The sequence below is a fragment of the Cnephaeus nilssonii genome, assembly GCF_951640355.1.
Source record: "Cnephaeus nilssonii genome assembly, chromosome: 2".
Lineage (NCBI taxonomy): Eukaryota > Metazoa > Chordata > Mammalia > Chiroptera > Vespertilionidae > Cnephaeus > Cnephaeus nilssonii.
In genome coordinates, this window is record NC_137073.1 from 98,722,724 (window position 1) to 98,750,620 (window position 27,897).

At 41.6% G+C, this 27,897-nt stretch overlaps 1 protein-coding gene across 4 annotated transcripts in view; it reads left to right on the forward strand.

The window, feature by feature from the left end:
* RETREG1 (reticulophagy regulator 1) overlaps nt 1-27,897 on the forward strand; it is a 101,764-nt gene that overhangs the window by 65,156 nt on the left and 8,711 nt on the right. For all 4 annotated transcript variants that reach the window (XM_079796451.1, XM_079796450.1, XM_079796453.1 and 1 more), the window contains 2 exons: nt 23,810-23,936; nt 26,354-26,438. In XM_079796451.1, the coding sequence (XP_079652577.1) occupies nt 23,810-23,936; nt 26,354-26,438 (212 nt within the window). The remainder of the gene's footprint in view (nt 1-23,809; nt 23,937-26,353; nt 26,439-27,897) is intronic.

Below are 27,897 nucleotides of genomic sequence, written 5' to 3' on the forward strand. Positions count from 1 at the left end.
ATATTCCAAAGGGCCATTTTATTTAAGAAAACCAAAGCCCTTTGAAGGCGCACGGCCTAGTTAGTATTTGAAAAATGGCATTAGCAGTTGCATTGAATTTTGTTCTTGGAGGATTTAAAAGGAATTGATTTAAATATAGTTTTGAATCCAGATGTTTTAATAATTCAGGTTGGCCTGATGAGAGGCTTAATTTTACATTGTTGATAAAGCTTATCCTTTGATGATACTATTTCTTTAAAAATATGAGATGAGGCTAAGAGAACCCTCACCAAGAAACCCGACCAGCACGCCCCACCTCAAGCTTTAGGTGAGATGGGTTTCCATAAGCAAGCCTACTTCAGCTTTTGTATGTCTGAAAAAGTCCTTATGCTGCTGTTGGCTTGGAAGAAGGCACAGAGGGGTGAAGTTCACACAGCCATGGAGTGAAGGGCTTGCTCTTCGAAGGCAGGCGGCTGACTCCTGAGCCTGCGCAGTTAGACACATGCATAGTCATATGGTGGTGACGCACGGGGCGGGTCTGAGGCTCAGGCAGGTCAGTATGGCTGGCACAAAGGAGAAAGGAGAGCGTGGCTGGCGATGAGTGGAGAGGAATAGAGGAGCCCGTGGCTGGGCCTTCTTGGTAGTGGTGTGCTGGTCCCTGGGGGAGGGGAAGCCCTTATCTTAGCTTTCCTTGATTCCTTTTCAAGACACCCCCAGGAGGTCGCTGAAAGTGGAGCTGGGAAAGGTGCACAGAACTGGTTCTGGAAAGCCTGTGGGGGTCAGCTCCAGCTCCCCAAGGACTGTGCCTCCAGCCCACAAAGACTGCACTTTGATACCAGCGTTTCCTTCCAGCATTGCTGCGGCTTCTTCATGGACACGTCCTGAGGGCATACGAGCCATTCAGGAAAGGCTTGCTGAAGGAACGAAATGCCTTATTTTCCTTCCACCCTCCAGCACAGTCTTGGAAAATGTCTCTCAAGCATAGGAACTGTTTACCACTTTTGAAATCCTCTTTTGACCCAGCTGGGCTAATATTTGAAATTGATTAAGAACCCTAATCTGTCCTTCTGCGGGAGGTTGTTTGTGTCCGATACCTAAATCTCCAGCTAACAAGCAGCATGCTTCCCAAACCCTTGCGGCTCCCCAAGCCCCAGTTCAAGCTGATTTCTAGTTTATAAAACAGGTGACTGATTTTTGTCACCCCTGAAATGTGGTGGAGGTCTCTCTAGTTCCCAACACCAAAGGAGGCCGACAGCTGCTGTGCGTCGGGCCACGGGAAGAGCTGTCCCCGGCCTGTCCCAGGGCTGCCGACAGAAGCTGTCCCTGAGAGGAAAAGTCCATTGTGTGGGCTTTCCTTACGCCCAGCCCTTTGTCCCTTCATGGGCAACTCGGTGTCTACATCCAGCCGGTTGTCTTGCTGCTGCTTCTCCCTGTGTAAATCTGGGTCCCACAGAAGGTATGTGAGCTCAAGGGCTTGCCCGAGGGGCAAATCTCATACACAATGTTGTTTTCCCACTGGAGAAATAAAATAGTACCTATAGGGGAAAATGAATAAAAAGAAGAAAGGATCGCCCTGGCCGGTGTGGCTCAGTTGATTGAGTGTAGTCTGATGCACCGAAAGGTCTCCGGTTCCTTCCCCGTCAGGGCACAATTCCCAGGTTGCACATGCAATTCCCAATCGGAGTGCATATGGGAGGCAACCAATCTATGTTCCTCTCTCACATCAATTTTTTTCTCTCTCCATCTCCCTTCCTCTTTCTCTCTCTCTCAAAAAAAAAAAATAATTTTTTTTAAAATAAGAAAGGATCAACTGGTATCTTACTGCCCTAAAATAATATTTATTTTCAAGTATTTCCTTGGACAGATGTTTTTTGGCAAAGTTATAATAATTATATATGATATATATAGTTTTTTAAATTCTCACCTGAGGATATGTTTATTGATTTTTAAACACACACACACACACACACACACACACATATATATATATATATATATATAGAGAGAGAGAGAGAGAGAGAGAGAGAGATATCGATGCTAGAGAGAAACATTGATCAGTTGCCTCCTATATACACACCCAACTGGGGATTGAACCTGCAACCTTTTTTTTTTTTTTTTTTTTTTTTTGGTGTACAGGACATTGCATCAACCAGCTGAGCCACCTGGCCAGGGCTGATGTATACAATTTTGTATGCTGCTTTATTTTTCTCAGGAGCATTTCCCAATGGCCTCTAACATTTGGAAGCATTTTTTAATGTCTGCAAAATATTCTACCCTTTGGGTTTTTTCCATATATAGTATTACTATATTATTGAAAATAGTTTTGCCATATTGCCCAGCTGGCATGGCTCAATGGTTGAGCATCGACCTATAAACCAGGAGGTCACAGTTTGATTCCCAGTTCAGAGCACATGCCTGGGTTGCGGGCTCGATCCTCAGTGTAGGGTGTGCAAGAGGCAGCCAATCAGTGATTCTCATTATTAATTCAGTTTTATCTCTCTCTCCCTCTCCCTTTCTGAAATCTGTCTATCTATCTATATGAAAATATATTTATGGTAAAACTTTCTATCTGGCTTCCTCTTCTAAAAAAATTGTTGACCATATATGGTGACAGGAGAAGATTTGACTTTGGGTGCTGGGCACACAGGGCAATATGCAGATCTTATAACATAGAAACCCACACCTGAAACCTATATGTTGATCAATGTCACTCCAATAACTCTAATAAGAAAAAGTTGCTGACCAATGACATCTCTTCCTAATGGAGAAATGTATAGTTTCTTGATGAATATACTTACATATATAGAATAACTTTCCATTTCTTTGAAGTTCACATCTTAAGGCATAAACACTTATCTATTTCATCCATTGTGTAGAGTGACTCTAGGCATGGCCTTTGGAATTAAGCAAAGCTATTTCCAATCCTGGCTGCAGATCCCAGCCTCACCATTTACTAGCTGGTGACCTTGGGAAAGTTTCTTAATCTTGCTTAATCTTGCATTTTATTTACCAGTAAAATGGGGTTAATAATACTTCCTTTATAGATTTATTTTATAGATTAAATATAGTAATCCACATTAAATATTTACTTTATTGAATACCTCATTGTAAGTCCTCAAAAAGTAGTTAATAGTAATATTTATGTAAGTTATACATTGCCTTAAACACTACTCAGTAGGTCACTTTGAGTGAAAACACCTTACCATCTGTGGCCTAATCCTTGTGAATATCCTGATTATACATAATGTATGTGGAAGGTACTCTGTATGTACCATCCATTCTCTCTCACTAGATGGTGTTCTCAACTAGGGTCGATGCAGAATTGCCCAGTGCATGCTGGTTGGTCTGATCTGGATGGTCTGCGTGTTCTTCATGTTTGGAATACGGCAACGAGGGGCATGTGTTTGGTTCACATTGTTTTTACCCTTCGTGGGACTGCTTTGTGTTGTGCCACAGACCCGTGTTAAGTGAATGTACCTCTTGTAGCCGGAAGCGAGGATGTCTGCCCGATGCAGCTGACAGTGAGCCGAGTAGCCACAGGAGGAAGTTCCGGTGCAGGGCATGTGTGTATCTCTTGTCCAGTTGGTTTGTTTTAATCTTATGAGCACTGTGAATCTTCTAAATGATCCTATTTCCATCTCTGATATGGTCACTGGGAGGTAAAATGGCAGCTCACTTCTAGCAAGTGTATGGGATCCTTTGGAATGCATTTTTGTATACTCTTCTTCCCCTGGGTTTATGTTCTTTCCCATCAGGCCCTTCAGCGCCATTCCCTGTAGGGCCACTCCCTCCCCCCATGGCTGTAATAGCTGTGTGCTAAGGCATCCAGCGAAGAGACCCAGGCTCTGCCCCCAAGCTCTGGGCCCTGGGTGGGCTGCATTTGCTGGATGAAGGTGCTCCATTTATGCGGGTGCACCTTGCAGGCCAACAGGCTCTGCTCCCTTCGGTGTTTATTTTATTCCTTGTTTTCTATGAACTTTTATAAGCCACCTAAAGTTCTTTATGGAAGGGAATGAAATAAAATAATTACCAGGAAATAGCCTTGGCCACTCACAAGTTAAATATATACCTATATATGGAGAAACCGAAAATGAAGTCTTCCATTCACCTAGTTTCTAACTTAGGACAAGGGGACAGAAGCGATTCTGTTCTAGAGAAGGTCAGTTACGGTGAGATAAGGTGAGAGGAAGATAATGCTTGATGTTGTGCTTGAGAAGCATCAGTTTGCAATGCCCACAGAAAGGTTGCTTTGAAAATCAGTAATTGTCTTCAGCAGTCAAACTTCTCCTTCGGCTCAAATCCAGGGATTTCAGTTTTTCTCTGGGGCTGGTTGGCCACGTTGGAGCCCAAACTCAGAGGAAGGACCTTCAGGCAGAAGTGAGTTAAAACTCTGTTTATGTTTTTTCAGCTGTTCTTGCGAAATCACCAGTAAACTCTGAATGGGAAAATAAAAATGACCTCCTGCAGGAATATTGGCTTCTGGGTCTTTGGCCGAGTAATATGACCTCATCCAGCGTCTCCTCTGAGTGAGATGCAATCAGGCAGAAACAGTTCCAATCCTGATCTGCTCTTACCTGTATTCCTTCTGATTTTTCTCTCATACTCCCATTCATCTGTTGTAACCTCTTTGTTCCTCCTGTACCTTCACCCCACGGACCTCCACCACCTGCTGTCTGTGAATCCACATTGGCAAAGGCTGGAGGCAAAGCCTAGATGTAGTAATGCATGGCAGTCCATCTAGGTCACAAAGTGTCCTGATGCAGAAATTGGGAAACAGCGGGAGGGGCCCAGCTGTCCCTGGGAGACCCACACAAGTTTAGGTGGTGGTCAAGAGGGCCGTGTTGTTGCCCGTCTTCAAAAGAGGTTCCTGTCAGTCTGCCAGGCCCCTCCACCTCCCCAGCTATAGCCTCATTTTTGCAGGATCGGCCTGCCCTGGGCGTGATTTGTCACCCTGCTGGGTAAATGCCACCTCGGGCTCTTAAGGATGTTGCTGTGTAGTTTCTGCAATTTCTGGGGAGGAATCCAGATTCTGGGTTCTGTGTCTTGGATGGGGGACTGCAGTTGTGAATGAACATGTGGGAAGAGGTGAGGGAAAGGCTCGAATCCCCAAAAGCCCCCTCTCCATGCTAACTGATGTATGCGGGGTGCTGTGTTTCAAGGGTGGAGGCCTGTGCTCAGACACCCACACGGGGCGGTGCCTGAGGAGGAGGGAGTGTCGCGCAGTAATTACCGTCGTGATGTGGCCTCTGGCTGGCTGTAAACAGAACAAGCAGCTGAGCACAAACACTGCTCGGTGACTCAGGGAGTGCCATCTCAGGGTGCTGTTCTAGTTGAACTATAGGCAAGTGCTTTATTGTGAGGAGAAAACAAACCCATCTATTACCTTCAAATTATGCCTATAAAAACTAAAACGTATAAATTCCATCTCGAGACAAGGTGAGGGGATGACAAAGGTGTTTGTATGTCTTGGAAATGACTAGTGTCTATGTATTAAGAGTGTTCTAGGCAAGACCACAAATTATGTGGCCTTTGTATGTTTAGACGTGGTTCTTTTTTTCTAAGAAGTTAACAAAAATGTTTCTGGAGTAGCTTGTAATGTGAGTGGTGGATAACCTTCCTTCCAAAGTAATTAAACTGAACATGAATTCTAAATAGCTATAATTTCTCACAGTTTTCAACATGTGGAAGACTTCCTTTGAGAAGTATATTTGTTTTGCGAAGGAAGGCTTTGAGGTGTGGACTTTGTTATAAAAGGAATACATACGTAGATTAGTTATAAACCTAGAATGAATCCACTTGCCTGCTGAAACAAGAAGAGATTTGCTCAGCAAACTAAAATACAACAGACATTGACGCAGACGATAAAGGAAGTAGCTGATAATCTGATAATCCCTTTTTTGGGCACAGCACAGGGGAAAATGGGAAGCTGTTGTGTTCCATAAGTCAGGTGTGACGGTTTGATGGCAAATGGCTTCATTCTTTTGTGCCAACTCCTATAAACTGGAAATGGCGCCTGGGGTTCTGATAAGGATTATGGGGCCTCCTTGAGAAGGTTCTGGAAAGAATGTTATGACAAATTAGTGTGACCTGCCATGCTTGGAGATGGTTATGTGAGTGAATCACACTGTGCCAAGGTGAGGATGGGGGGTGGGGTGGGGAGCAGTGGGAGAAGAATCTGTTTTATTTTGAAAGACCCTAAAAGTTTTCAACGATATTAATGGCACCTTGACTCCCCCCAACCCCATTAGTTACCAGTATCCTGAAGCTTGAGAGGGTAGAAACTTCACCTCGGGAAAATCTGAAGGTTAGATGCCTCTTTGCTAGATCCTGGATAAACTTCTAGGGCAAGGATTATTTTAAGATCAGAAGGAAACCTTTCTCCTTGTACTACTTTACAAGTCAAAGCTGGCATTTAACATTTTCACCAGTGATCTGACAAGAAGTTGTATGCTTCTGTTTCATTTATTATTAGCAGTAGGACTGTTTTTCAGCCCACTACTGTTAAACAGGCGTGGGAGGTTGATGGGCTGGGGGCTGGAAAGACCTGAAAAGGTCTGATTGGGTGCTAGCCCATCTTGTCTGTGTCTGCTTTCTCACCTGGAAAATGGGGGCATTTGCCCACATTGTCAGTTTGTAGTGAGGATTACAGATACTACAGTGAAGCTCCTGATATAGTTCCCAGCACTGGGTATATACACAATACATGGGAGGTGTTGTTGTAGGAGAAACTCTTTGAAATGTTCTCAGTCAGCTTGTTGGGATAATATCTCCATCACTGCTGTACAGGACATGGCTGAAGCCCATGATACCCTGAACCTAGCAGACCAGTGCAGCCTGGAGGCCAAATCCAGCCTTCAGCCTGTTTTTGAAAATTAAATTTTATTGGAACACCGCTGTGCTCTTTCATTTGCATATTGCCTGTGGCTGCCCTTGTGCTGAAATGGCTAAGTTGAGTACAGACTGGATGGTCAACACAGCCGAAAATATTTGCTATCTGGCCCTTTCTAGAAAGTGTTTGTCTACCCTGACTCTGGTATATATCTGCTTCCATATTTGAGTTGTGTGCTTACCAAGTCAGATTTATTCACAAATCTCATTATGCCTATTGTTGTTGCTATTGTAATTGCATCATTCTAATTATAAATTATATAAACTGCTGAAGTAGGAGATCAAAAAGAGAATTGTTGTGGGAGATTCTGCTGTTTGTTCCCAAATACCCACCTTCCCTTCCTTTGGTAATAGAATCTCAAGTTTCAGCTGGATGATGGCCACTGGTAATTGATTTACATTTCCTAGGCTCTCTTGCAGCTAGGCCATGTGACCGTGTTCCAGACAGTGGGAAGTAGGGCCGAAGCTTTGCATGCAACTTACAGGCCATGACTTTCAGGGAAACCAGAGTGCCTTCCTGATCCCTTTTCCCCTTCCTGCTGGCTGTGACCGAGGATGGGGGTGGCAGGAGCTGAGTAACTATCTTGCACTGTGGAATGGAAGTATGATGGCGAGGGTACCTGGGCAACAAAATAAAACCAGCCTGGATCTCCAACATTATGGAGAGCCCATATAGCCCAGGACCGCTCTGCTCTACTGTAGATGAGAGAAAAATGAAGTGGTGTCTTGTTTAAAACATTGCCACTTTGACATTTAAAACAATAGGTCAACTTCTATCTTAGTACATAACAGCTGTTGACCTCTATGAAAACTAATTGAATGCATTGGAGAGAGCAAGTAATGGCAAGTTGCTAATAAATCTTGCTTTTAAAAAAAAGTAGACAAAACAACTAAAAAGGTTGGTGGAGGGGTAAACATAAGAGTGATCCTTTATGTGGGTTGTTTGACTTACTCAATTCTTTCGTCTCTTTAAATAAACTAGAGAGCATAGATAATTCATGGGGGGTTTGCTTATTTTATGCAACACCAGCAATCTCTGTTCCACATCCTAAATCAGTTGGCAATTTTTTATAACTCCCACATATACGTAAGGTAACATTTATTGGATTGAATTGAATGCCCAGTTTTTTGTTAGTCCCCAGTCAGCATTCAGGTTATTCCCCAAATAGAAGAATATTCACACTTATTTCTTGTTAATATGGTTTGGAACTAATGGATAATCTGTATATCCTAGATAAAAGAAGGGAGAAATTATCTAATATTGGAAAAGCAGCTTAAAATTGACCATTGTTGGCAATATATAAGGATACGGTAGCCTTTTTAAACCCCATGGTGAAAATCTGAAAAAGAGGATTTAACTACTCCCAGGTAATGAGGCCTTGATGCTTAGCAGTCCCCCCATTTTTGGTAAAGTTACCTTTGTATTCTAACCCCCATCTCTGGAATCTCCAGCTCATGTTTCCAGTGAAATCATAGGTCTCCATTTTGTCCCAACGCAGAATTTGTAGTTGCATGTTTTGCTGAAAGGGAATAATTCAATGAAGGTTGTAGCCTTGAGACCACCCTCACATATCAAGCTGACCGAGCCTGCAGAAGGGGCAGCAGGACACCTGCCCTGGCCTTGCAGTCACCAGGCCTGGAAATCAGCAGTCCATTGGAAAGGAAAGACGAAATCCTTATATGGTTCTGCGTTTCTGTTACAGGACTGCAAGCCTTGTCATAACCTGGGTTTCACACTTTACATTTTCAATAACCTCACAGCCTCAGAAAATGGAAGTTCCTGGGCTTTTCTCAGCTTATTGGGAAGCCTGTTTGTGGGGAACCTCTGTCAGTCTGAGATCTGACACCTGGCCATCAGGACTTGAAGTGTCACCGATAGCTACTGTCTAAGATCCTCTTTTCCATCAGTATCTCTGGGATGTTTTAAGGGATATTGCTAGCTTTAGATATTTCTCTGTCAAATGAATATCAATTTCTAAATCCATTCTTTATATGAGAAAGTAAATGTGGTTTATTTTATAAAAGTAGAAGACTTAGTTAGTGTTTTCCTAAATTCAGCTTTTTAAGCAAGCATGTGAATGGATTACTGATGACAAAATCCTTGAGCAGAAGGTGTTGATTAGCCCATCCAGCAGTATGCAACCTGGGGCCCACAGACCTTCTGGTTTGCTGAGATATTTCAAAGGGTGGGTGGCATGATTCAGAAATGGTCACTGCCAGTCTGGTCCTGCTCCTTATTGTACAGACCTGGAAACCCAGTGTTCTCCTGGGGACGAGAAAGACCTCTGAATGGAGTGACTTCTTTGGTCACAGGGCTGCTCCTCTGCATATTATTATATCTCCACATTCTTTAGCATAATTTGTTAAAAGAACATTACTTGTATTTGCTCTTATAATTCAAAAGAGTCCATTCATGACAGAATGCACAGAATTGATTCATTCCTGACCTCTTTGATTACCTATTCCAAATGAACTTCATTTTTAAGTGAACCTAATTATACTTAGTGCCTGGGGTGCCTGCTGGCTGTGGTATGTACAGGGATCATTCAAACCATGTTAGAAGTGGATAGTTTAGTTAAAGACTACATAGATTAGAAGGCTTTTGTTTATGACAAGAGAAGCAATGGCATATATCTAACTTTAAAAACAATTGCCTTTTATAATAAAGAATCCAATATTTTTTCCATTTCTTGAAAATGCATTATGCTTACATGAGCTAGAAAAAAAGAGAGAAAAATAGGCATAATAGATTGGGTTCTGATCAAAATATAACTCTTAAGCATAGAATGTACTGGAAGATAACGATTAAAGGATGTGTCTCTGTCTTTCATTGTGTGTTTGTTTAAAATAGTCATTGTGTTGCTTAATAGTAGGTGCTTTTCTTTGGCCATCTGGCTCCGAGGTTCCATTTTGGTTGTGCTCAGTTCCCTGAAGACTCACCTAGGGTTGTGAGCTCCCCCAAGTAGCTCAGGATAAGATGTTTAGCACCACTTAACTGATCTACTTAGCTGGGTGGAGACACCCTTAGAATGTCCAGGCCTAGTTAAAACACTATTTCGCAGTAGTTTTGTCTTTGTGGTTCTGGATGGTTCTCTTCTAGGAAAACTAAATGAGGTTGATCAAAAAGCTGTTTCATCTCACCAGAGGATCTTACCAAGTCTATTTCATGCAACTGAATTATAGAGCACAAGCAGAAAATGAAGCAATCATAAACTGTGTAATAAACAAGAGGACATTTGAATTTTTACTAACTAGCAAGTCCAGTAAATAATGATTGAGGTGAAAGGAGTAAGGGATATGGAGTTAACATTGTGCCCAAGGGAGGTGGTAGGTGTGAACAACATGCATTGCTTTCCTGTGATATCTGATTTAGTGAAGGTGACTTCCAAGAAATGGCTAGAATATTGGGCAAGCAGGTCTCTGGTATGTCCAATATTGGCAGTTTTCTCACACATAAAGCACATCTGGCAGCTGATAGGTTCTCCTGAACACCAATGACAGGAACTTGAGCTCTAGAGGTAGAGAGGAATACCTGCCACAGGTAAGAGTAAAGGAGGTATAGATGGGCAGACTCTCCACTGCACAACAGTGAGCCAAGATCATTCAGGTTGCATTTATATCCACTGAATGGCATTCATTTCACAAAGGAATAGTAATTTTTGTGCCCTCTCTGAGGCAAGGAATACTAACTTTGAAGAATAAGGTTTTCTGAGAAAATCAGTAATGTGAACAGAAATGAAATGTTGGAGGAACTCTTTAAATAATTGTTTTCAGAAACTCAATCTCCATATATAAAACACACAATGACTGTTACCATGGTGATTAGAAATGCATTGAAGGCCGGCTGATTCCTTTTCAGTTCATTATTAGACACATTCCTGTTTTCATTCTGTGAATATGACAAAGTGGGGGAAATGCATTTCTATAGAAATTCTCTCTAAATCAGACAGGCTGTATTAATTAATTTTTATAATTTTATTTTCCTAAAGAACCTATTACTAGGAGAAATAACTTCTTTTGAAATTTGACCTCACTCTATAGTAATATCAACCTCTGCACACCTTCCCTAAGCAAGACTTCTTCACAGTCACACATTTCACAGACCTGCATCCATTTCTACCCACACTGTCACATATCCCTTTCTCGTTTGTGCCCTCCACAACCCCAGATACATACCCATCATCCCTGCATGCTGTTATGGAGTATTGTGTTGTAGTAATTTACCACTAACACGCAACATCCACACAATAGCTTATTCTTAAAATCTGCTTTTGAGGGAGGCTGATGGCGAGTTTGGGAAGCATTGACTCATCCTAAGGAGATTCCCATTTCTTTTGACTGAAAAGGATGATCCTCTTGGTAAGGTGTGTTCCTTTAAATGCCACATTCCGTGGCTGGCTTGAAAATGAAAAAAAATGAGAGATACATTCTTAAAAGAACTAAAGTGGGAATGTAGCCTATAATTGAACAGTCCAGCATCTTGAATGACTACCTCAATAACTGATGGTCATTGACTCTATATCTGCCATATTCCAGGGCATCTTCTTATCAACAAAGACTGATGACAGAGTCTTCAGACAAAAGACATTTTAATAGACATTTATAATAAAAACACTTTGGAGGAACTTGACCATTCAGTCTCTGGGTTGTATGTACCTGTACAGACCCATGAAATGGGTAAAGTCTCTGAGAAACAAAATTAGGAGCCTTATTGTTGATGAAATTTACTCTGTAAGAAATATGCCCTTTAGTATTGTCACAGAAGTGTGCGTTTCACATAACTAGGCCAAAGGTGTGAAAAGGGAACAATTACTTTTGACTCCAATTACAGTAAATCCTGGATTGTACTTCATTGGAAATTGTGGTCCCAAGTAGAATGCAAAGAAAGGCTTATGTCCAAATTAGTCAACTTGCTTCACAATAATAATATCTGATTTCCTGGAGAAATGTTTCCTGACTCTCAGATATTATCCGTCCTTCAGGGATAAGGTAGAAACCTTTTCTTCCATCGGGGAGAGTGATTGAAGCAAATCTTGGCATTCACAAACGAAAGGGTGTTTAATCTGCAGGTCAAGTGGGCGCTTGTTCTGAGCTAGTAATGGAATTTAAATTGTTCTTGCCCTGCCTTTATGACAGTCTAGTTGTGGAAAAGTTAACAAAATTGAAAAGTCTGGAAAATAACTTCTAACTGGCATCTGTTCATAGAAACCAGAATAACATAAGAAGTAACGTGATGGCGGTTGAGTGCCAACCTTCCAAATCGTCTAGGTGGATAAGTGATGGTCTGTGCTCCTGGGAAGTGGCAGTGCACAGACTGAGATGGAGGGGACACAGGGGCAGTTTCACAAAGTGACTGCTCTCTGATTTGTTTAAAACAGTATGAAAAGAGAGAGGGAGGGAGAGATGGAGAGAGGGGGCAAAGAGAGAGAGAGAGAGAGCCACCTACATAGAACCCCAAGTTTCCCTGAGGGAGATGGGGCTCAACTGCTTGGAGTAGAAAAAGCCAGCACTTAGCTGGTGCCTCCTGGTCCCTGGCCTTGGGAAGAGTTGCTCACGAGGTCTGAGAAAGTGACAGCTTCAAGTGGAGGGCTATGTAATTTCTTAATCTTGCGTTTGCTTATTTTAATCTCCAGTTGACACATCTTATTTGCTTTGTCATGGTTCTAATGCTGTGTTTGTGCAGAGACACAAACCTGTTTTTATTTTGTTCTCTACACACACACACACACACACACACACACACACACACACACACAGAGAGAAGGAAGAACATATTATGTGTCCACAGGATTAAAAGAAATTCTAACACATTGTGCTAAGAAATGTTAAAATCTGTAACTGGATACTGACTGACCTTTCTAAGAAAAATTCGGCAGGACTTAACCATCAACAGATGTTCGCTACCAACAGAGAGCATGAGACCATTAGTCACTCATGGAGAATGACAGGGCTGTGAGGCTCCAGGCCAAAGCATATTTATAGGTGATGGTAGAAGCAGCTGCTTGTCGTGGTTGCTAGGTGAAAACTTAGGTTATAACAAATCCCCTTTTTAAAGAGTTTGTCCACATGGGATGTTGACATAATTCACTTAATCAAAAATATTATTTGGCTTCAATTTTCAATTCCTATAGATTAAAAATAAAATTAAATAGTGTAAAATAATGTGCATTCTCTGGAGGTGGTATGACAGAACTCTTCTAAACATCTTTGGGAATGATTATCGCCATATGAGTTCTTAGGGATATGAAACATCTAAAAAGTGACTAGCACTAATCATCAGAGAGATGTGAATTCAGACAACAATGAGGTATCACCTCACACCTGTCAGAATGGCTACCATCAACAAATCATGACAAATGCTGGCGAGGATGTGGAGAAAAGGGAAACCTAGGACACTGAGGGTGGGAATGCAGACTGGTGCAGCCTGGAGTTTCCTCAGGAAATTAAGTATGGAACTGCCATTTGACCCAGTGATCCCACTTCTAGGAATATATCCTAAGAAACTAGAAACACAAATCAGAAAGAATGTATGCACCCCTCTGTTTATAGCAGCACAATGTACAAAGCTAAGATCTGGAAACAGCCCAAGTGCCCATCAATAGATGAGTGGATAAAAAAACTGTGGTACATTTATACCATGGAATACTATGCAGCAGTAAAAAAAGAAGGATTTGAGACAGCATGGAGGGACCTGGAGAGTATTATGCTAAGTGAAATAAGCCAGTCAGAGAAAACAAGAATCACATGATCTCACTCATATATGGAATCTAATGATCAAAATAAACTGATGAACAAAATAGTTCCAGAGACATAGCAGCATGAAACAGACTGTGGAATCTCGGAGGGAAGGTGGGGGAGGGTGGGTGGGTGGGAGGTGATTAACCAAAGACCTTGTATGGTTTGTGAAGGCCTGGGGCGGGGAGGGGGTGGCGGCAGGCTAGAAGGGGCCAATGGGGGGAAAAGGAGGACATATGTAATACTTTCAACAATAAAGATATTTTAAAAAACTGACTAGAAAGGTGTGTGTGTGTGTGTGTGTGTGTGTGTTTGTGTGTTTGTGTGTGTTTAAGAGGAGACAACAGTATCCGAAAATGCTCTCCAGTGGATTGAGGTGGCTCAGCAAACAAAAAGGGGACTCATTTTCTCTATCGCATGGGAAGGCTGGGGACTGGCTGACTTTCACAGTCTGGCCTACGCAGCTTCACAGGCCCCAGTCCTGTGCTATCCGGATCACACATCCATGTGGGTCGTGTGTGAGTGTTGTCTGCCTAGGGTGCTCCTGATTTCCATGGAGAAGTCAAGCATTTGGACCCACATTTTGCCAGAAGGAATTCCACACACACAAAATACTGATTTCTAGTTATTTTGGAATAAATGAGGCATATTTCCTTATTACTTAATTTTTAAGGCAATTTAATTCTTCATTTCTAAGGGAATAATTTTTTTAAAAAACCCATTCCACATAAATGAAAGCGAGTTTCCAAATTTTGGGGGCCTTTTGCCCATTACTAGATATATATTTATACATAGAAAGGAATACATGCTCACTATTGCCAATATTTAATGTGTAGAAACATTCAAATAAGTGAATAAAAATCATACATAATGTCACTAAATAACCAGTAATTTTTTTGTGTGGTATTTTCTTCTTGGATATTCATCCATTGTTTACATTTCTTCATCTATTCACTCTTTCATGTGCTTCATAGACATCATGCTCTGTTAGTTGCTGAAGCCAGAGCCACATCTATGAATTATTTCATGGAATTTAAAATCTAACAGGGAGTCAACATTGCAAACATAAATTAACTACAGTCAATAATTGCTACAAAAGAGAATGGTATGCCGGTGGGATGGGGAGGGGTTCAGGTGGAGGAGATTCAGTGGGGAGATGCACAGTGTTACACACAGCGCTTGGCCCTGTAGAGAGCTCGGCCAATGGCAGCTGTAAGCATGGTTATCATCGGCACGTGCTTTGGAATCATGGTGTGGGTCCTGACTTAGAAACAGCTGAAGTGGTGGAGAGAGAAAATAGGATTCTAACTCTTTGGTCCTTAGTCACACCTGGGAACCAAAGCTGCATTTTAGATATTTCTGTTTCTGTAGCTCAGCATTTAAGGATTCTGTATTCTTTCCCATTTGACTGCTCTAATGTACTTTCTCATCTTTGAAATGATCCCCATGTTCCCCTCCGGAGAGGTCTTCCTATGCCTCCCGTTCTGAGCAGCCTCAGTTCCATTCCCTACAGCCCTAGTCCATTGTGTATTAGTTCTGTGACCTTGAGCAAGATGGCTAATGTATCTGGGCCTCAATTTCCTCATCTGTAAGACAAGAGTAACACATAGCACTTCACTCCTGGGTTGGTTGTAAGGATTGAATGTGAGATTACATTTACAGCATAGCGAACAGTGCCTAGCCCCTGGCGTTAGCTACTATTCTTATTTGTTTGCTGCCTGAAACCTCCTTAGCTTGAATTGTTAACCAACTGCCTCGACTTGAATTATTCACCCTATTTCCATCCTTCCATTCTACTAAAGATGTCACTGAAATAAAACTGTGATACTAATCCCTGTGTGTAATCTTCCTCTTTTTAAATAGTTGCTTTTGCCTCTGACTTTAAAATATGTGATACAACACTTCATTGATCCCATTGAAAATGTAGCACTTGATTTTGTGCTGCAAATGCCGGAAACGAAGCAGAAACCAACTCAAGTCCCAAGGGAGACTCGGCTCCCACAGAGGGGGTGTCTGTGGCTGGCTCTTCCTCCCAGGGCTTTTAGGACCCCAGAGCTCCAACCAGACCATCAGGATTCACTCATATTCTCACCCCTCACTCACACACTGCTTCCTCTTCTCCTTCCCCATCCACCACGGCTTACCTGTCTCTTGATGGCAATTGTCTCCTCAAACCTAAAGCTCAAGAAATATGTGAAAGGACTTGAGCTTTGATATATTAAATCTCTAATTTTTTTGCTTTAAAAAATAACTTTCCACAATAAAAATGCTTTTTGAATTTTAGGTTCACTAGCATATTCTAAAAAGATGTATGAGCCTGTGAAATGTACAATAATGAAAAGATGGCATCTTATATTTAACAGGTTCTCCTCCCATACTCAATTCCCAACTCAGTTTTTTATATTTTTTCTTCAATAGCCCTAATTAAATGTCATTTTATAAAGGTGAGCTTCATTTATAATGAAAAAAAGGGATGGGGGGGAGAGATGGGAGGAGGGGGGAGGGAGAGAGAGAGAGAGAGAGAGAGAGAGAGAGAGAGAGAATGAATATCAGTTTGACTTATTGGTTGGAGAGGGTGCCTTAGCCATCCATCCTTCCTGATCCTTGGCCTGCATCCAGGAATGATGACTGACAGTCATCAACGGCCTTCAATGCATGTTTATTGCAATGAATGGAAGGAAAATGGTACTGACAGACATCATTTGTTCTATGCCAAGATTCATTTGTTTCTGCATTATTTTTGTAGAGATCAAAGGCACTGGGGGCAAAAGAGATGAAACAGGTTGCTAGCAGGTGTTCTCTTTTACGAATTAGTCTATTTTTAAAGAGCAGAGGAGTGTCGCATTTACTAGCCTTATAGCACCCCCTAATGGAGGATACTGTGTGCTGCATCCTGAAGCTAAAGTGCATTGGAATTCCATGTGTCACCCATTAAACTGTACAAAGACTAACTTGTCTTTTAAAATAAAATTTAAACCATGTTTTTGTTAAGTACATTTCTAAAGAAAAAAAGGTACACAATAATTTAAAGGGCAAGCATGAAAGAAAATGAAATCCTTCAGATCCCAGTTAGCTATTTGGATCATACCACGTGAGCTATTTGGATCATACCAAACTCACCACTTTTTTATTCCTAGGTCTGCCAGTTAAATAACTTCCAATCCGTTTGATCCTTTTGGGGCTTGCTTTTAAGACTTGTTAGAACCAGAGCAGCATTTAGCCTAGGATTAATTATTCTCTGCAACCGAGGCAAAGCCCTTCTGAGGACCCGATACCCACGAACTTGAGGTTTTCCAGTATGGTTGGTGGGACCAGGTGTCATTCTGGCCTTGTGTGAGCACAGGACTCTGTTCCCGCTTGTCCTTTCTATGGCTTGTTCCTGGTCCAGGGTTCCTCACGCGTGCCCCAGTGGCCCTGAGCTGGAGACTCCAGGCAGGGGTCCTCTGATGGTCAGCATTCTCTCTGCAAGCTGTAGTCCCCCCACTCAGTCCTGCCAACTTAGGCCTCTTTGGTCTTCTGGTTGGACTCTGAATTCTATCTCCTCAACTCAGGTAAGTCACCAGGATCCATCCTTCCTGCTCCTCGGCCTAGAAACTCACGGCAGTGAGCGGACATCACAGCACTCACCCATCTCTCAGGGATTGCTGACCTACCTTGAGTAATGCCCAAGTGTCTTTGAAAATCAGTGTTTCATATATTTTGTCTGTTTTCCCCCTCCCACTTTTTTTTTTTTTTGGTCGTTTCAAATGGGAGGGCAAATTGGATTCCTGAGCAAATTCTTGCCCCAAAGCAAATTTTCCTCTTGTCTTTATTTTTGAAATGGGAATTCTTCGTAACTTTCTCATGGAGTGTTTCTCGCACTCACTCTTAGTGTAAGAAACACCTGTCTCAGAAACACCTGGGACACTTATTAAAAATGCAGATTTCTTGAGTGAGGCCCAGACGGCTGCTGTTCAAACAGTGCCCCGGAGGCTCACAGCCAACTAGAGAACTTTCTAGAATAGCAATTTTCAACCGATGTGCCTTGGCACACTGATGTGCTGCAAGAATTTGTAAAATATACAATACCTGACATCGTTTCCGTTAGATTGTCAAATAAAAAAATGACATAGCCAACACAACAATAGCCATCTGGTGTGAATGAATCAAAATTGTACCTAGTTTTTTGTCAGGTTGGCAAAAAATATATTTTCTGGTCTGTCGCAGAATTTTAGTAGCTTATGTGTGCCATGAGATGAAAAAGGTTGGAAGGATTACTTAGGCTTGACCACCTAATGTATGTACCTAAGTGTATTCTAACAGGAACATGGAGGCAGAGAGAAAGGACTTTGGGTTAAAGTTCTGCTGGGAAGCCAAGCTCCCTTCATGATAAGGTGAGGCTGCTTGTCTGAGGAACCATCCTCCTAATTTCTGTTCCCTTGGAGTTTCTCAGGCAGGTGAAACCATCAATTAGTTCTTTGGCAAATAAATGCTTATCTTGACCACGCAGAATGTCTTTTGTCAAAAATCTGCCCTTGAGTTTTGTTTTGTTTTTAAGAAGGAGAACATAGCTAAATGAATCTGCCAGGGCCATAGTTTTGATACCTTTTTTTAATTGACAACACTACACAGCAGCAATCCTTGAGGAAAAGCCCATTTGAAAGATGGTGTGGCCATGGGGGAGTTGTGGCTTCTCGCTCGGAACCACTTCAGCTGGACTCCCCAAGCATGGGGGAGGTTGGGGATGATGACCACCAGGGAGGCACTCTTGAGGGGTCCTTATCTCTTGGCTGGAGTGTGTAGGAGGTTTCCTCAGTGACGGCATGAATGAGAGAGAAAGCCGAAGGAAGCAAGCACATGGGTGAGGGAGGAAAGAAGAACAGACAGAACGAAGGATGGACAGATAAACCAAAGAACCTTACTTCCCTTTGAAGCTGGCAAGTGCATGTTCTCTCGGAAACTAAGGAGGGGAAAAATAAACCCTGGACTATTAATACTGAAGCCATTAGTTTTCTCCACTGGGTGACCTTCAGACATAGAAGAGTTCTACTCTTTGGTTAAGAACTTGGGAAAGCTTCACACTGTTTTTAAGGCTCCTTTTATGTTAGTTGGATCTTAGTTGCAGGTTGATCAGCGCCAAGGATAGCGTAAAAGATCTCTTTCCCATCATCCAGTATTCACAGGAGATCATTTCTCTGGTCATGTGTTTTCCAGATAAGGCTCTCTAGGAAAACCTAGAATTTCATTATGCAGTCTCTCTCTCTCTCTCTCTCTCTCTCTCTCTCTCTCTCTCTCTCTCCCCCCTTCCTCCCTCCCTCCCTCTCTCTCTCTCTCTCTCTCTCTCTCTCTCTCTCTCCCTCCCTCTCTAAATGCCACCTGTATTAAACGCCAGCCAGCCACCAAGCATGAATCTTAGTTTCCACTGAGTGTTTGCATTCTGCACACGAAGAGCTCTTGATTGCCTAGATAGGCAGTTCCTAAATGAGGCCACGTGTTTTTGGGTTAGTCACACCTCCTCCTCCTGACTCTAGAAAGGAGAGAGGAGGAACATTGAATGCTCCTTCTCACTCTAAATTACAATATTGGATTTCTTTAAAGGATGTTGTTGAATTTATTCATCCTTTGAAGAGGGTACATGTTTAAAGGAAATAGAACTGCATGGAAAATTAGGAGTCTTGACATCAGGTCGTGGCTCTGCCCCAAGCTAGCTGAGGAAACTTAGGTTTCACTTTCTGCATCTATAATAATAAGGGAATTTGAAAAGTTGACATCAAATGTTCCATCTCATCCTATATTATGTAACTACTAGCGTTCCCATTGCAGGAAAAATCCTGCAATAGGGTTTCCTGCTGCACTCTACCCAGCCCTGCCTGCTCTCCTCCCTTGTCCCCCGCCCCGCGTTCTCCGCCAGCCCCCCTGCTTTTCTAACTTCTCCGCCAGCCCGCTCTCCTTCCTTCTCCCCTGGCCTGCCTTCTCTGCCAGCCCGCCTGCTTTTCCCTTCTCCCCCAGGCCCGCCTCCGCTCCTCCCTTCTCCCCCGGCCCGCCTGCTTTTCCCTTCTCCCCCGCTCCGCCTTCTCCGCCAGCCCGCTCTCCTTCCTTCTCCCCCGGCCCCGCCTCCGCTCCTCCCTTCTCCTCCCCCTGGCTTGCTTGCTTCTCTGCAGCTTTGCTCCCTTCTGCAGCTCTTGGCTTCTTTCTAGGCTGTCTTGATATGCAAATTAGCCGCCATCTTTGTTGGGGTAATTTGCATATTCGTCCTGATTGGCTGGTGGGTGTGGCTTGGCTGGTGGGCGTGTCTTGGGCGTAGCGAAGGTGCGGTCAATTTGCATATTTGTCTATTATTAGGTAGGATATTAAATACAGTATATGTTACATACCTCCTTATATTACCTACATTGAATTGTGGTGACATAGCGAATGGTAGATTATGTATAATGGAAGACTATAGAAATGTATATTCCAGTGGAATTCAGAATTAATCACTGGACAGTTTAAAACTATTAGGAAACTCCCAGAGGGTGAGTTGTCTGGGTCCATCTTTCATTTAGAGGAGGGTAGAGTAACATCTCTTCTTTGCCCTTGAATTCAGATTTCCTTTTCAAATTATATGTATTTTCATTAAATTGTATTCAGCCCCATTTATACATTTATTGTTATCTCAAACATTTACTACTCTTTCCAAACCCATTGGTTAGAAAATATTTTCAACTTGTACACAGTGAATTTCTCATTTCTGTTGCTGATTGTAATAGTAATTCATATATAAATTAGAATTATTTACAGTTCTTACGGTAATATAAGTGTTAGTAACAATGGAATTTATTGTCCCAAAATACTGTTGCAGGAGGCTTTTTCTAAAGGGGAGAAATCCTATATAATAAAAGGCTAATATGCAAATAGATCGAACAGTGGAAAGACTGGTTGCTATGATGCACACTGACCACTAGAGGGCAGATGCTCAATGCAGGAGCTGCCCCCTGGTGGTCAGTGTGCTCCCGCAATGAGAGCGCCGCTCAGCCAGAAGCCAGGCTCACAGCTGGCGAGCACAACGGTGGTGGCAGGAGACGAAGCGGCAGTCAGACATCCCCCAAGGGCTCCCGGACTACGAGAGGGTGCAGGCTGGGCTGAAGGACCCCCCCCTCCCCCAGTGCACGAATTTAGTGCACGGGGCCTCTAGTTTAATATAAATGAGTGTCTTCTTATGGCTGTGGAAAATATTTATTTATATGTTGAATATTCTCTTATCTCCTTCCCACCAAGTAGTGGTCTCTGTAGACAGAGAAAGGAACAGTGCTACAGGTATTCGGTTTTTGTTGGTTTGAAATAACAATGCTACACACACTGAGTATAATGTAAGACACAGTGGGGGAACTTGATAACTTTTTATTGAATAAGGGAATAAGGTAATGGATAGATGGATACTAAGGCTTCTTATTCATTTGAAGCCCACTATGAAAATAGGTAAGATCTTTAAGAGCAAAACAGAATTTTTAGTTATTTTATTGTACTAAACACCTTAAGTTGTATGAAGACTTTGCTATAACATTATCTCTATGCAGATAATATAGGTAATTTTAAGAATTTATTATTAGACTAGGCTCCTTTTCAATTTTAGGCCATTTACTTATTGGAGTAATAAAACATGTATACAAATGTGTTGTTACTTCTGAGACATGAATCCTAAGGTGGTATTATCAGAAGGTTCCAGAATCTATATAAAATACCATCTTTTCAAAAAGTTTTTTTCATGGCTCTCATCAGAAATATTTTTACTTCACAAGTACATACATTGAGGCAAAAACTTAAGTGACATTTATATTTTGACTATAGGATATGAAGTGAGATATACTCATGTAAGAATGTTATCTATACTAATAAAAGAGTAGTATGCTAATTAGACCGGACATCCTTCCTGACAAAGCCAGGCCCAGGCAAAGCCGCGTGCCCATGGTCCTAGGCACCAGCGCCTGTGGCTGTGGCCTGGGAGATGGAGAAAAGCCTGCCACCTGGGAGATGAAGAAAAGCCACCCACCCTGTGGTCCCAGTTTTGACTTGTCTTAGGGCTACTGGAGTTGAATCCAGAGATCAGCGTCCTGGTTGCATGGGGCTGGCCAGAGGGAGGGAAGCCTGGGTCCCAGGTGCAGGGCTGAGGCAGAGGCAGTTGGGGCAATCAGGCAGGCAGGCAGAGGTGGTTAGGGGTGATCAGGCAGGCAGAGGTGGTTAGGGGCTATCAGGCAGGTCGGCAGAGGGGTTAGGGGCTATCAGGCAGGCAGGCAGGCTAGCGGTTAAGAGCCAGCAGTCCCAGATTGCTAGAGGCATGTCGACTGCCGGTTTAGGCCAGATCCCTGTGGACATCCCCTGAAGGGTCCCAGATTGGAGAGGGTACAAGCCAGGCTGAGAGACCCCCCCCCTCCCATGCATGAATTTCGTTCACCGGGCCTCTAGTTCATTAAATAAAAAGCATGATTATACATTTAAATAACAACACAATTTTAAATAGAGGCCATATATGTACATGTGTATATATAGGTGTAGCTTTAAGAACAGTAAGTTGATTCTCATGTATCCATCACCTAAGTTAAGTGACCAGTATACCTGAAACTAATGTAATATTGTATGTCAACTGTAACTGAAAAATAAAATTTAAAAACAGACGTGATCAATACCCAGGAAGCTCTCCTGTGCCTTGCTCTAATTACATTCCCTACTGATCCAGACCCCACTCCATAACTCCTCTCTTGAATCTTCTTTGTCCTTTCCTTGCTTAAACAATTTGTTAGTTTAGTGTGATATTAAGCTTTACATAAATGAAATCATAGTGTATATATTCTGTTGATTTTTTTTTCTTTCAATATTATGACTTCAAATTTTTTTTTTTTTAGTTCAATATTAAGACCAGTTTTGACTTGTCTTAGGGCTACTGGAGTTGAATCCAGACATCAGCCTCACCCTTATAACCCTGTAATCATAGCTCAGATGATATAGCTCACTCATAATCCTTTTCTTCTACTAGGAACATGTGTTTAGTTTATGGCCATACCCTTAGCTCTATAGCAGTGCCTTCATCATGGGAGGCACTAATAATTATTTATTAAATGAATGAATTTGAAGGCCCTAAGCAGAATTTGTTTGAACTGATATTTTTGGATGAGTTGGGATCTCAAGAGTGGGATTTGTCATTGTAAGGAATGCCCTGTATTTGCTTGTTTTTTTTTGTTTGTTTGTTTTTTTTTCCTGTAGTGATTGTTACTAATTTTTAGCTCACTGAAGTTCCTGGGGGGAAATGAGGGCAGGGACCTAGTGCATGCTTGGGTCATGCATTGCATTCAACAAATTCTGTGATGAGTATCTGAAATATATGAGTTTCTGTTGAGTTGAACAATTTTCTGTAGAGTTGACCGATTATAGTACATACTGAAAATGCACTGTTGGTGTTGTTGATGATGATGGTGATGATGATGGCCATAAGATTGTTGCCAAGGTTTCTTTTAAGGTACTGTGGCTTCCCCATCCTTAAGCTTTGAAGTATTTCTAACAAGTCCCACAGGGCCCTGTATGACCCAGTCCACTTGCTATTTTCCCAGCTTCATGCAATGAATAGCACCTTTGCGTATGTTGTACATTGTTCTTTCTGGTACTCTCTGAGCCCTTATGATAAACTCCTGCTAATCCAGATTTTAGTTTCAAGTGACCTCTTTATATATATATATATATATATATATTATTGATTTCAGAGAGGAAGGGAGAGGGAGAGAGAGATAGAATGATGAGAGATCAATGACATCATTGATGAGGGAGAATCATTGATTTGCTGCCTCCTGCACCCCCCCGCCCCCACTGGGGATCGAGCCTGCAACCTGGGCATGTGCCCTGACCAGGAATCGAGGAGCAACCTCCTGGTTCATAGGTCAACGCTCAACCACTGAGCCACAGCCATTGGGCTTAAGTGACTTCTTCAAAGAAAATGTCACAACGCCCCCACCCTGTACCTCTCCCTCTGCCGCCCCTTATTGTAACTGGGTAATTGTGTAGCTGGTGGTTTAGTCTGTCTTTCTTCTCTTGGCACTTGAGCTTTGTTACGCAGATGTCTGGCTTGTTTACCTCTGCACAGGGGCTTTCCAGAGAGTGTTGCCAACAGTATGTGCTCAATAAATATTTGCTTCTGAAGCAATGAATGTTGAATTATCCAAAGTTCTGTTAAATTTTTTTGTTTTCTTTCTTCTCTCTTTAGCTGGGAAGTTATCAATTCCAAACCAGATGAAAGACCCAGGCTCAGCCACTGTATTGCAGAATCCTGGATGAATTTTAGCATATTTCTTCAAGAAATGTCTCTTTTCAAACAGCAGAGCCCTGGCAAGGCAAGTTTTCCAGTATGGGAGAATGGCTGTGTGTGCTTTAAATGGTGCAGTAAACTTAGAAACAAATGAGTTAACTTATTTTACCAGCTTGCAAGTGGTCTCCAGTTCAGAAGACGATCTACTAGCAACACATCCCATAAGAGCTGGCATCAGCAAGGTTCAGAATCATTCATGTGTTAGCATTAGACAAACTTCAACATCATAGTTTGAAATTGGATTGGTTTCCTATTTTTATACCTATTTATCTAGTTCCTTAACAAAACGAATGGTGATTGGTCTTGTCATCCAGACCAAGAAGAAAAAAATACCGTATTTTCCGGCGTATAAGACGACTTTTTAACCCAGGAAAATCTTCTATACACCCAGTCGTCTTATACGCCGGAAAATACGGTATTAAGAATTTCAGTTTATAGTGTTCAGCCTGGTTCTGAAGTCAAAGGGAGATGAAATGAAGTCTTAGTCATTTGAAGGGTTTTGGAGAGATAATTGGGTTTCTCTTTTAATCTAAAAAGTGGAGTTATGTTATTTATTTAAAAACCTTTGACAGAAACATTCGTAGTGACTATATGCGTGGAATGAGTATTTTTAAAAGTAAAGATGAAAACCTGTGAGAAGAGTTGTAAGCGGTCTGAAGGGATTACATGGAGAAGTGCACACACCTGCGTTATTTGTGTGTGCAGAGGCAGCTTCAGCTGTGATCCTGATGGCAAGGGTGAGGGGCAGAACCACCATGGTCCCCTTCCCTTCCAGTGTCATGTTCGGGTTGCTCCAACGCCCACCTGTAGTTGGAAGGAAGAGCCTAGGAATGTCGGCATTTGCAATCCCTCTCGTTGTACCATGTACAGGCACTCTCTTGACTTCAATGCCTAGTACTAAATAGTACAGCTATGCTTGGACAAGTTTTGAGCATATTAAAGTAGCAAGGTTGTATATGGATGGATTTTTAAGAATCACTGAAGGTGATTTTTAGAATAGATATCTATATGGTGATGGTGGGGTGCATTTTGATGCCTATTTTACCAAAAGGATTAAATATTTTTAGGAGATTCTGAACTTAAAGCTTCATTGGGCCCCAAGTCGCTTAGCTTAAGAGGATGGTCCTACAGATTTAGAGGATAATATGAAATCCCTTCCCCAAACTGAATTCTGAATATACTAATGCTCTTGACTCATTCGTTCTTTCAAATTTTAAGGTTTTTCCTCTTCCATTTTAGTACTAGAATGTCATATTCTTCAAGGGCCCCTGCTATTCCAGAAATAACTGTTAATTTAGTTCTGAAAGTTCATTAATTCTCCTTTTGACTTAATAAATTAACCCTTTGCCAAAGAACAAGAAATCAAAGATAATCTAATTAGAAAACCCCCTTGCTCTTCCACTTAATCAGTTACAAATACCATATTCACATGTCTTTTAAAATTTCCTTATTTTCCTTGCTTATCAGTTTAATGCCATAATTTAAAGATAAAGCAAAAGAAGTAAGATATTTTATTTTTAAAATATATTTTTATTGATTTCAGAGAAGAAGGAAGAGGGAGAGAAACATCAATGATGAGAGAGAATTATCGATCGGTTGCCTTCTGCACACCCCATACTGGTGATTGAGCTGGCAACCCCAGGCATGTACCCTAATTGGGAATCGAACCTATGACCTTCTGGTTCATAGTTCGACACTCCACCATTGAGCCACACCAGCTGGGCAAGATAATTTATTTTTAAGATTAGAGTGTGGAAAATATGTGAGACAAATGATGGGATAATTTTTTTTATCTTTATGTTTAATTTTTTTAAAACAACCAAGATTTTTTGGCAGAGTTATGACTGATGGAAGGAAAATAATCATGTTTCACTGTGGGGATTTCATTTCATTCACAGCTGGTTTCTAGGTGACGTAGAAGTGAATCAATTTGATATAGTTACGGAGGATGATGATAATGGCCAGTAGAGTTATCCCAGCAGCTTATCAGCTGTGCAAATTCCTGTTATGTTTAGAGAAATGCCTCTAATTTCTGTAACATGTTTTGCTTATAGAAGTGGTTTGAACTTTCAGATTTAGCTCCTAGGCTGATTTATATCCAGTGGGTGATCCTGAGTAAGAGAAGTTTCTGGAAGCATATAAATCTTCAGTTCTCTGGCATCTGGCAGTACTAAAAGCCACAGGCATGATTAATGGGAGACATTGTGCCCTGTGCCAGAAATTAGCTTCTGGAACGTCAGAATGATTATTACTAAGTGTGAAAATGGAGTAAGGCTGGTTGAATGCTGCAGTCATTAGTCCGAACTAAGGGCAAAAGAACACTGCAAAGGCTTTACCGTAATTAATAGATCAGATATAGAAAAGTAATTGTGTGTGTATCCTGCACTCTGAAATGTCCTGGTATTATGCATAACTGGCATGTGTTATTTCTCTGATTTCTAGTTTTGTCTCCTGGTCTGCAGTGTGTGCACATTTTTTATGATCTTGGGAAGTTACATTCCTGGGGTTATACTCAGCTATCTACTCTGTAAGTATAGCAGAACATTTGGCTAGTTTATGTGATGCACGTGGTATCATTTAACGGTCAACAAGACCATCCATAGTTTGGAAGAGGAGGGATGAGTTCTTAATTATAAAGAAAGTTGATCTTTAATTTCACCTTCCAAAGTTTCTCCTTTTCCTCGAGATTTGTTTATATTTTAAAGTTGGAAGAATAGTTTCCAAAAGGCAGGATTATAAGTAATTAATGTTACTTTAAATTATGTCTTAAAGCTATAAATAAGTATACTCCCTACCCCCACAGACACACGAATACCTTTGCCCTTGTGCATGTTCTGTGGCTCAAAAAATAGTTAAACCACAATGAGATACCATTACACCAGAATGGCTAAAATTAAAAATGCTGATCATATCAAGCATTAGCAAGGATATGGAGCAACTGGAATTCTCACATACTGTTGGTGGGTAAGTAGAATAGTACAACCACTTTGGATAACAGTTTGGCAGTTTCTTAAAAACTACTTTATATCCCATTTCATAGCTAGGTGTTTTCCCAAGAAAAATGAAAGCATTTTTTCACAAAAGACTCATGAATGAATGTTCATAGCAGCTTTATATGTAGTAGCCAAAAATGGAACACAGTTCATATGTGACCATCAATAGATGCACGGAAAAACAAATTGTGGTATGTCCATACAATGGATTTTTACTCAGCATGAAAAACATCAATATGTGTAGCAATCTGGATAAATCTCAAAATAATTAATTGAGTGGGAGAAGCCAGATTTTTTTTTAAAAAAAGAGTATATAATGTATGATTTTATTTATGTACCATTCAAACTAATTTTTAGTGATAAAGCTGACCAGTGGTTGCCTGAGGGTGAGGTAGGAGAGGTCAGGGATAGGCAGGAGGAAAGGATTAATAGACACATGTGGAAACTGGAGGATGGTAGATATGGTAGATATGTTCACTGTCTTCATTGTGGTGATGGTTCCTTAGTTGTATGCCTGGCTCAAAACTTATCAAATTGTACACTTTAAATATGTGTAATTTACTGTACATCAATTATACTTAGAAAATGCTGCAAAAAAACACGTAGATTTCCTGCTTCTCCTGAAAAATCTGATTTAGTGCTGCCACCTTTAGGTGGTGTGGGCATGCTCCACTTAATTAACCCTCATACTTGCCTATTTTTCTCATACCAGCTTTTAAAATTTTTACATACCACCTTGGCTGCTAGAGGTATTTGAGTTTGCATGTCCTATTTAAAAGGTAAATAGGCACGTTTCCTAACAACAACAAAGAAATAAACATTAGGGAAGACGATACAACCTTCATTTCTTTTTGTTTTCCCAATGCATACCACAGATGGCACATGGTCTGAGCTCAAATCCATTCTCCCAAATAGAATTCATGTAGAGTGTCAGCCTCTGATCTGCCTTGTTCAGCAGGTAGAGGAGAAGAGAGCGGAGAAGGGGAGTCTGAT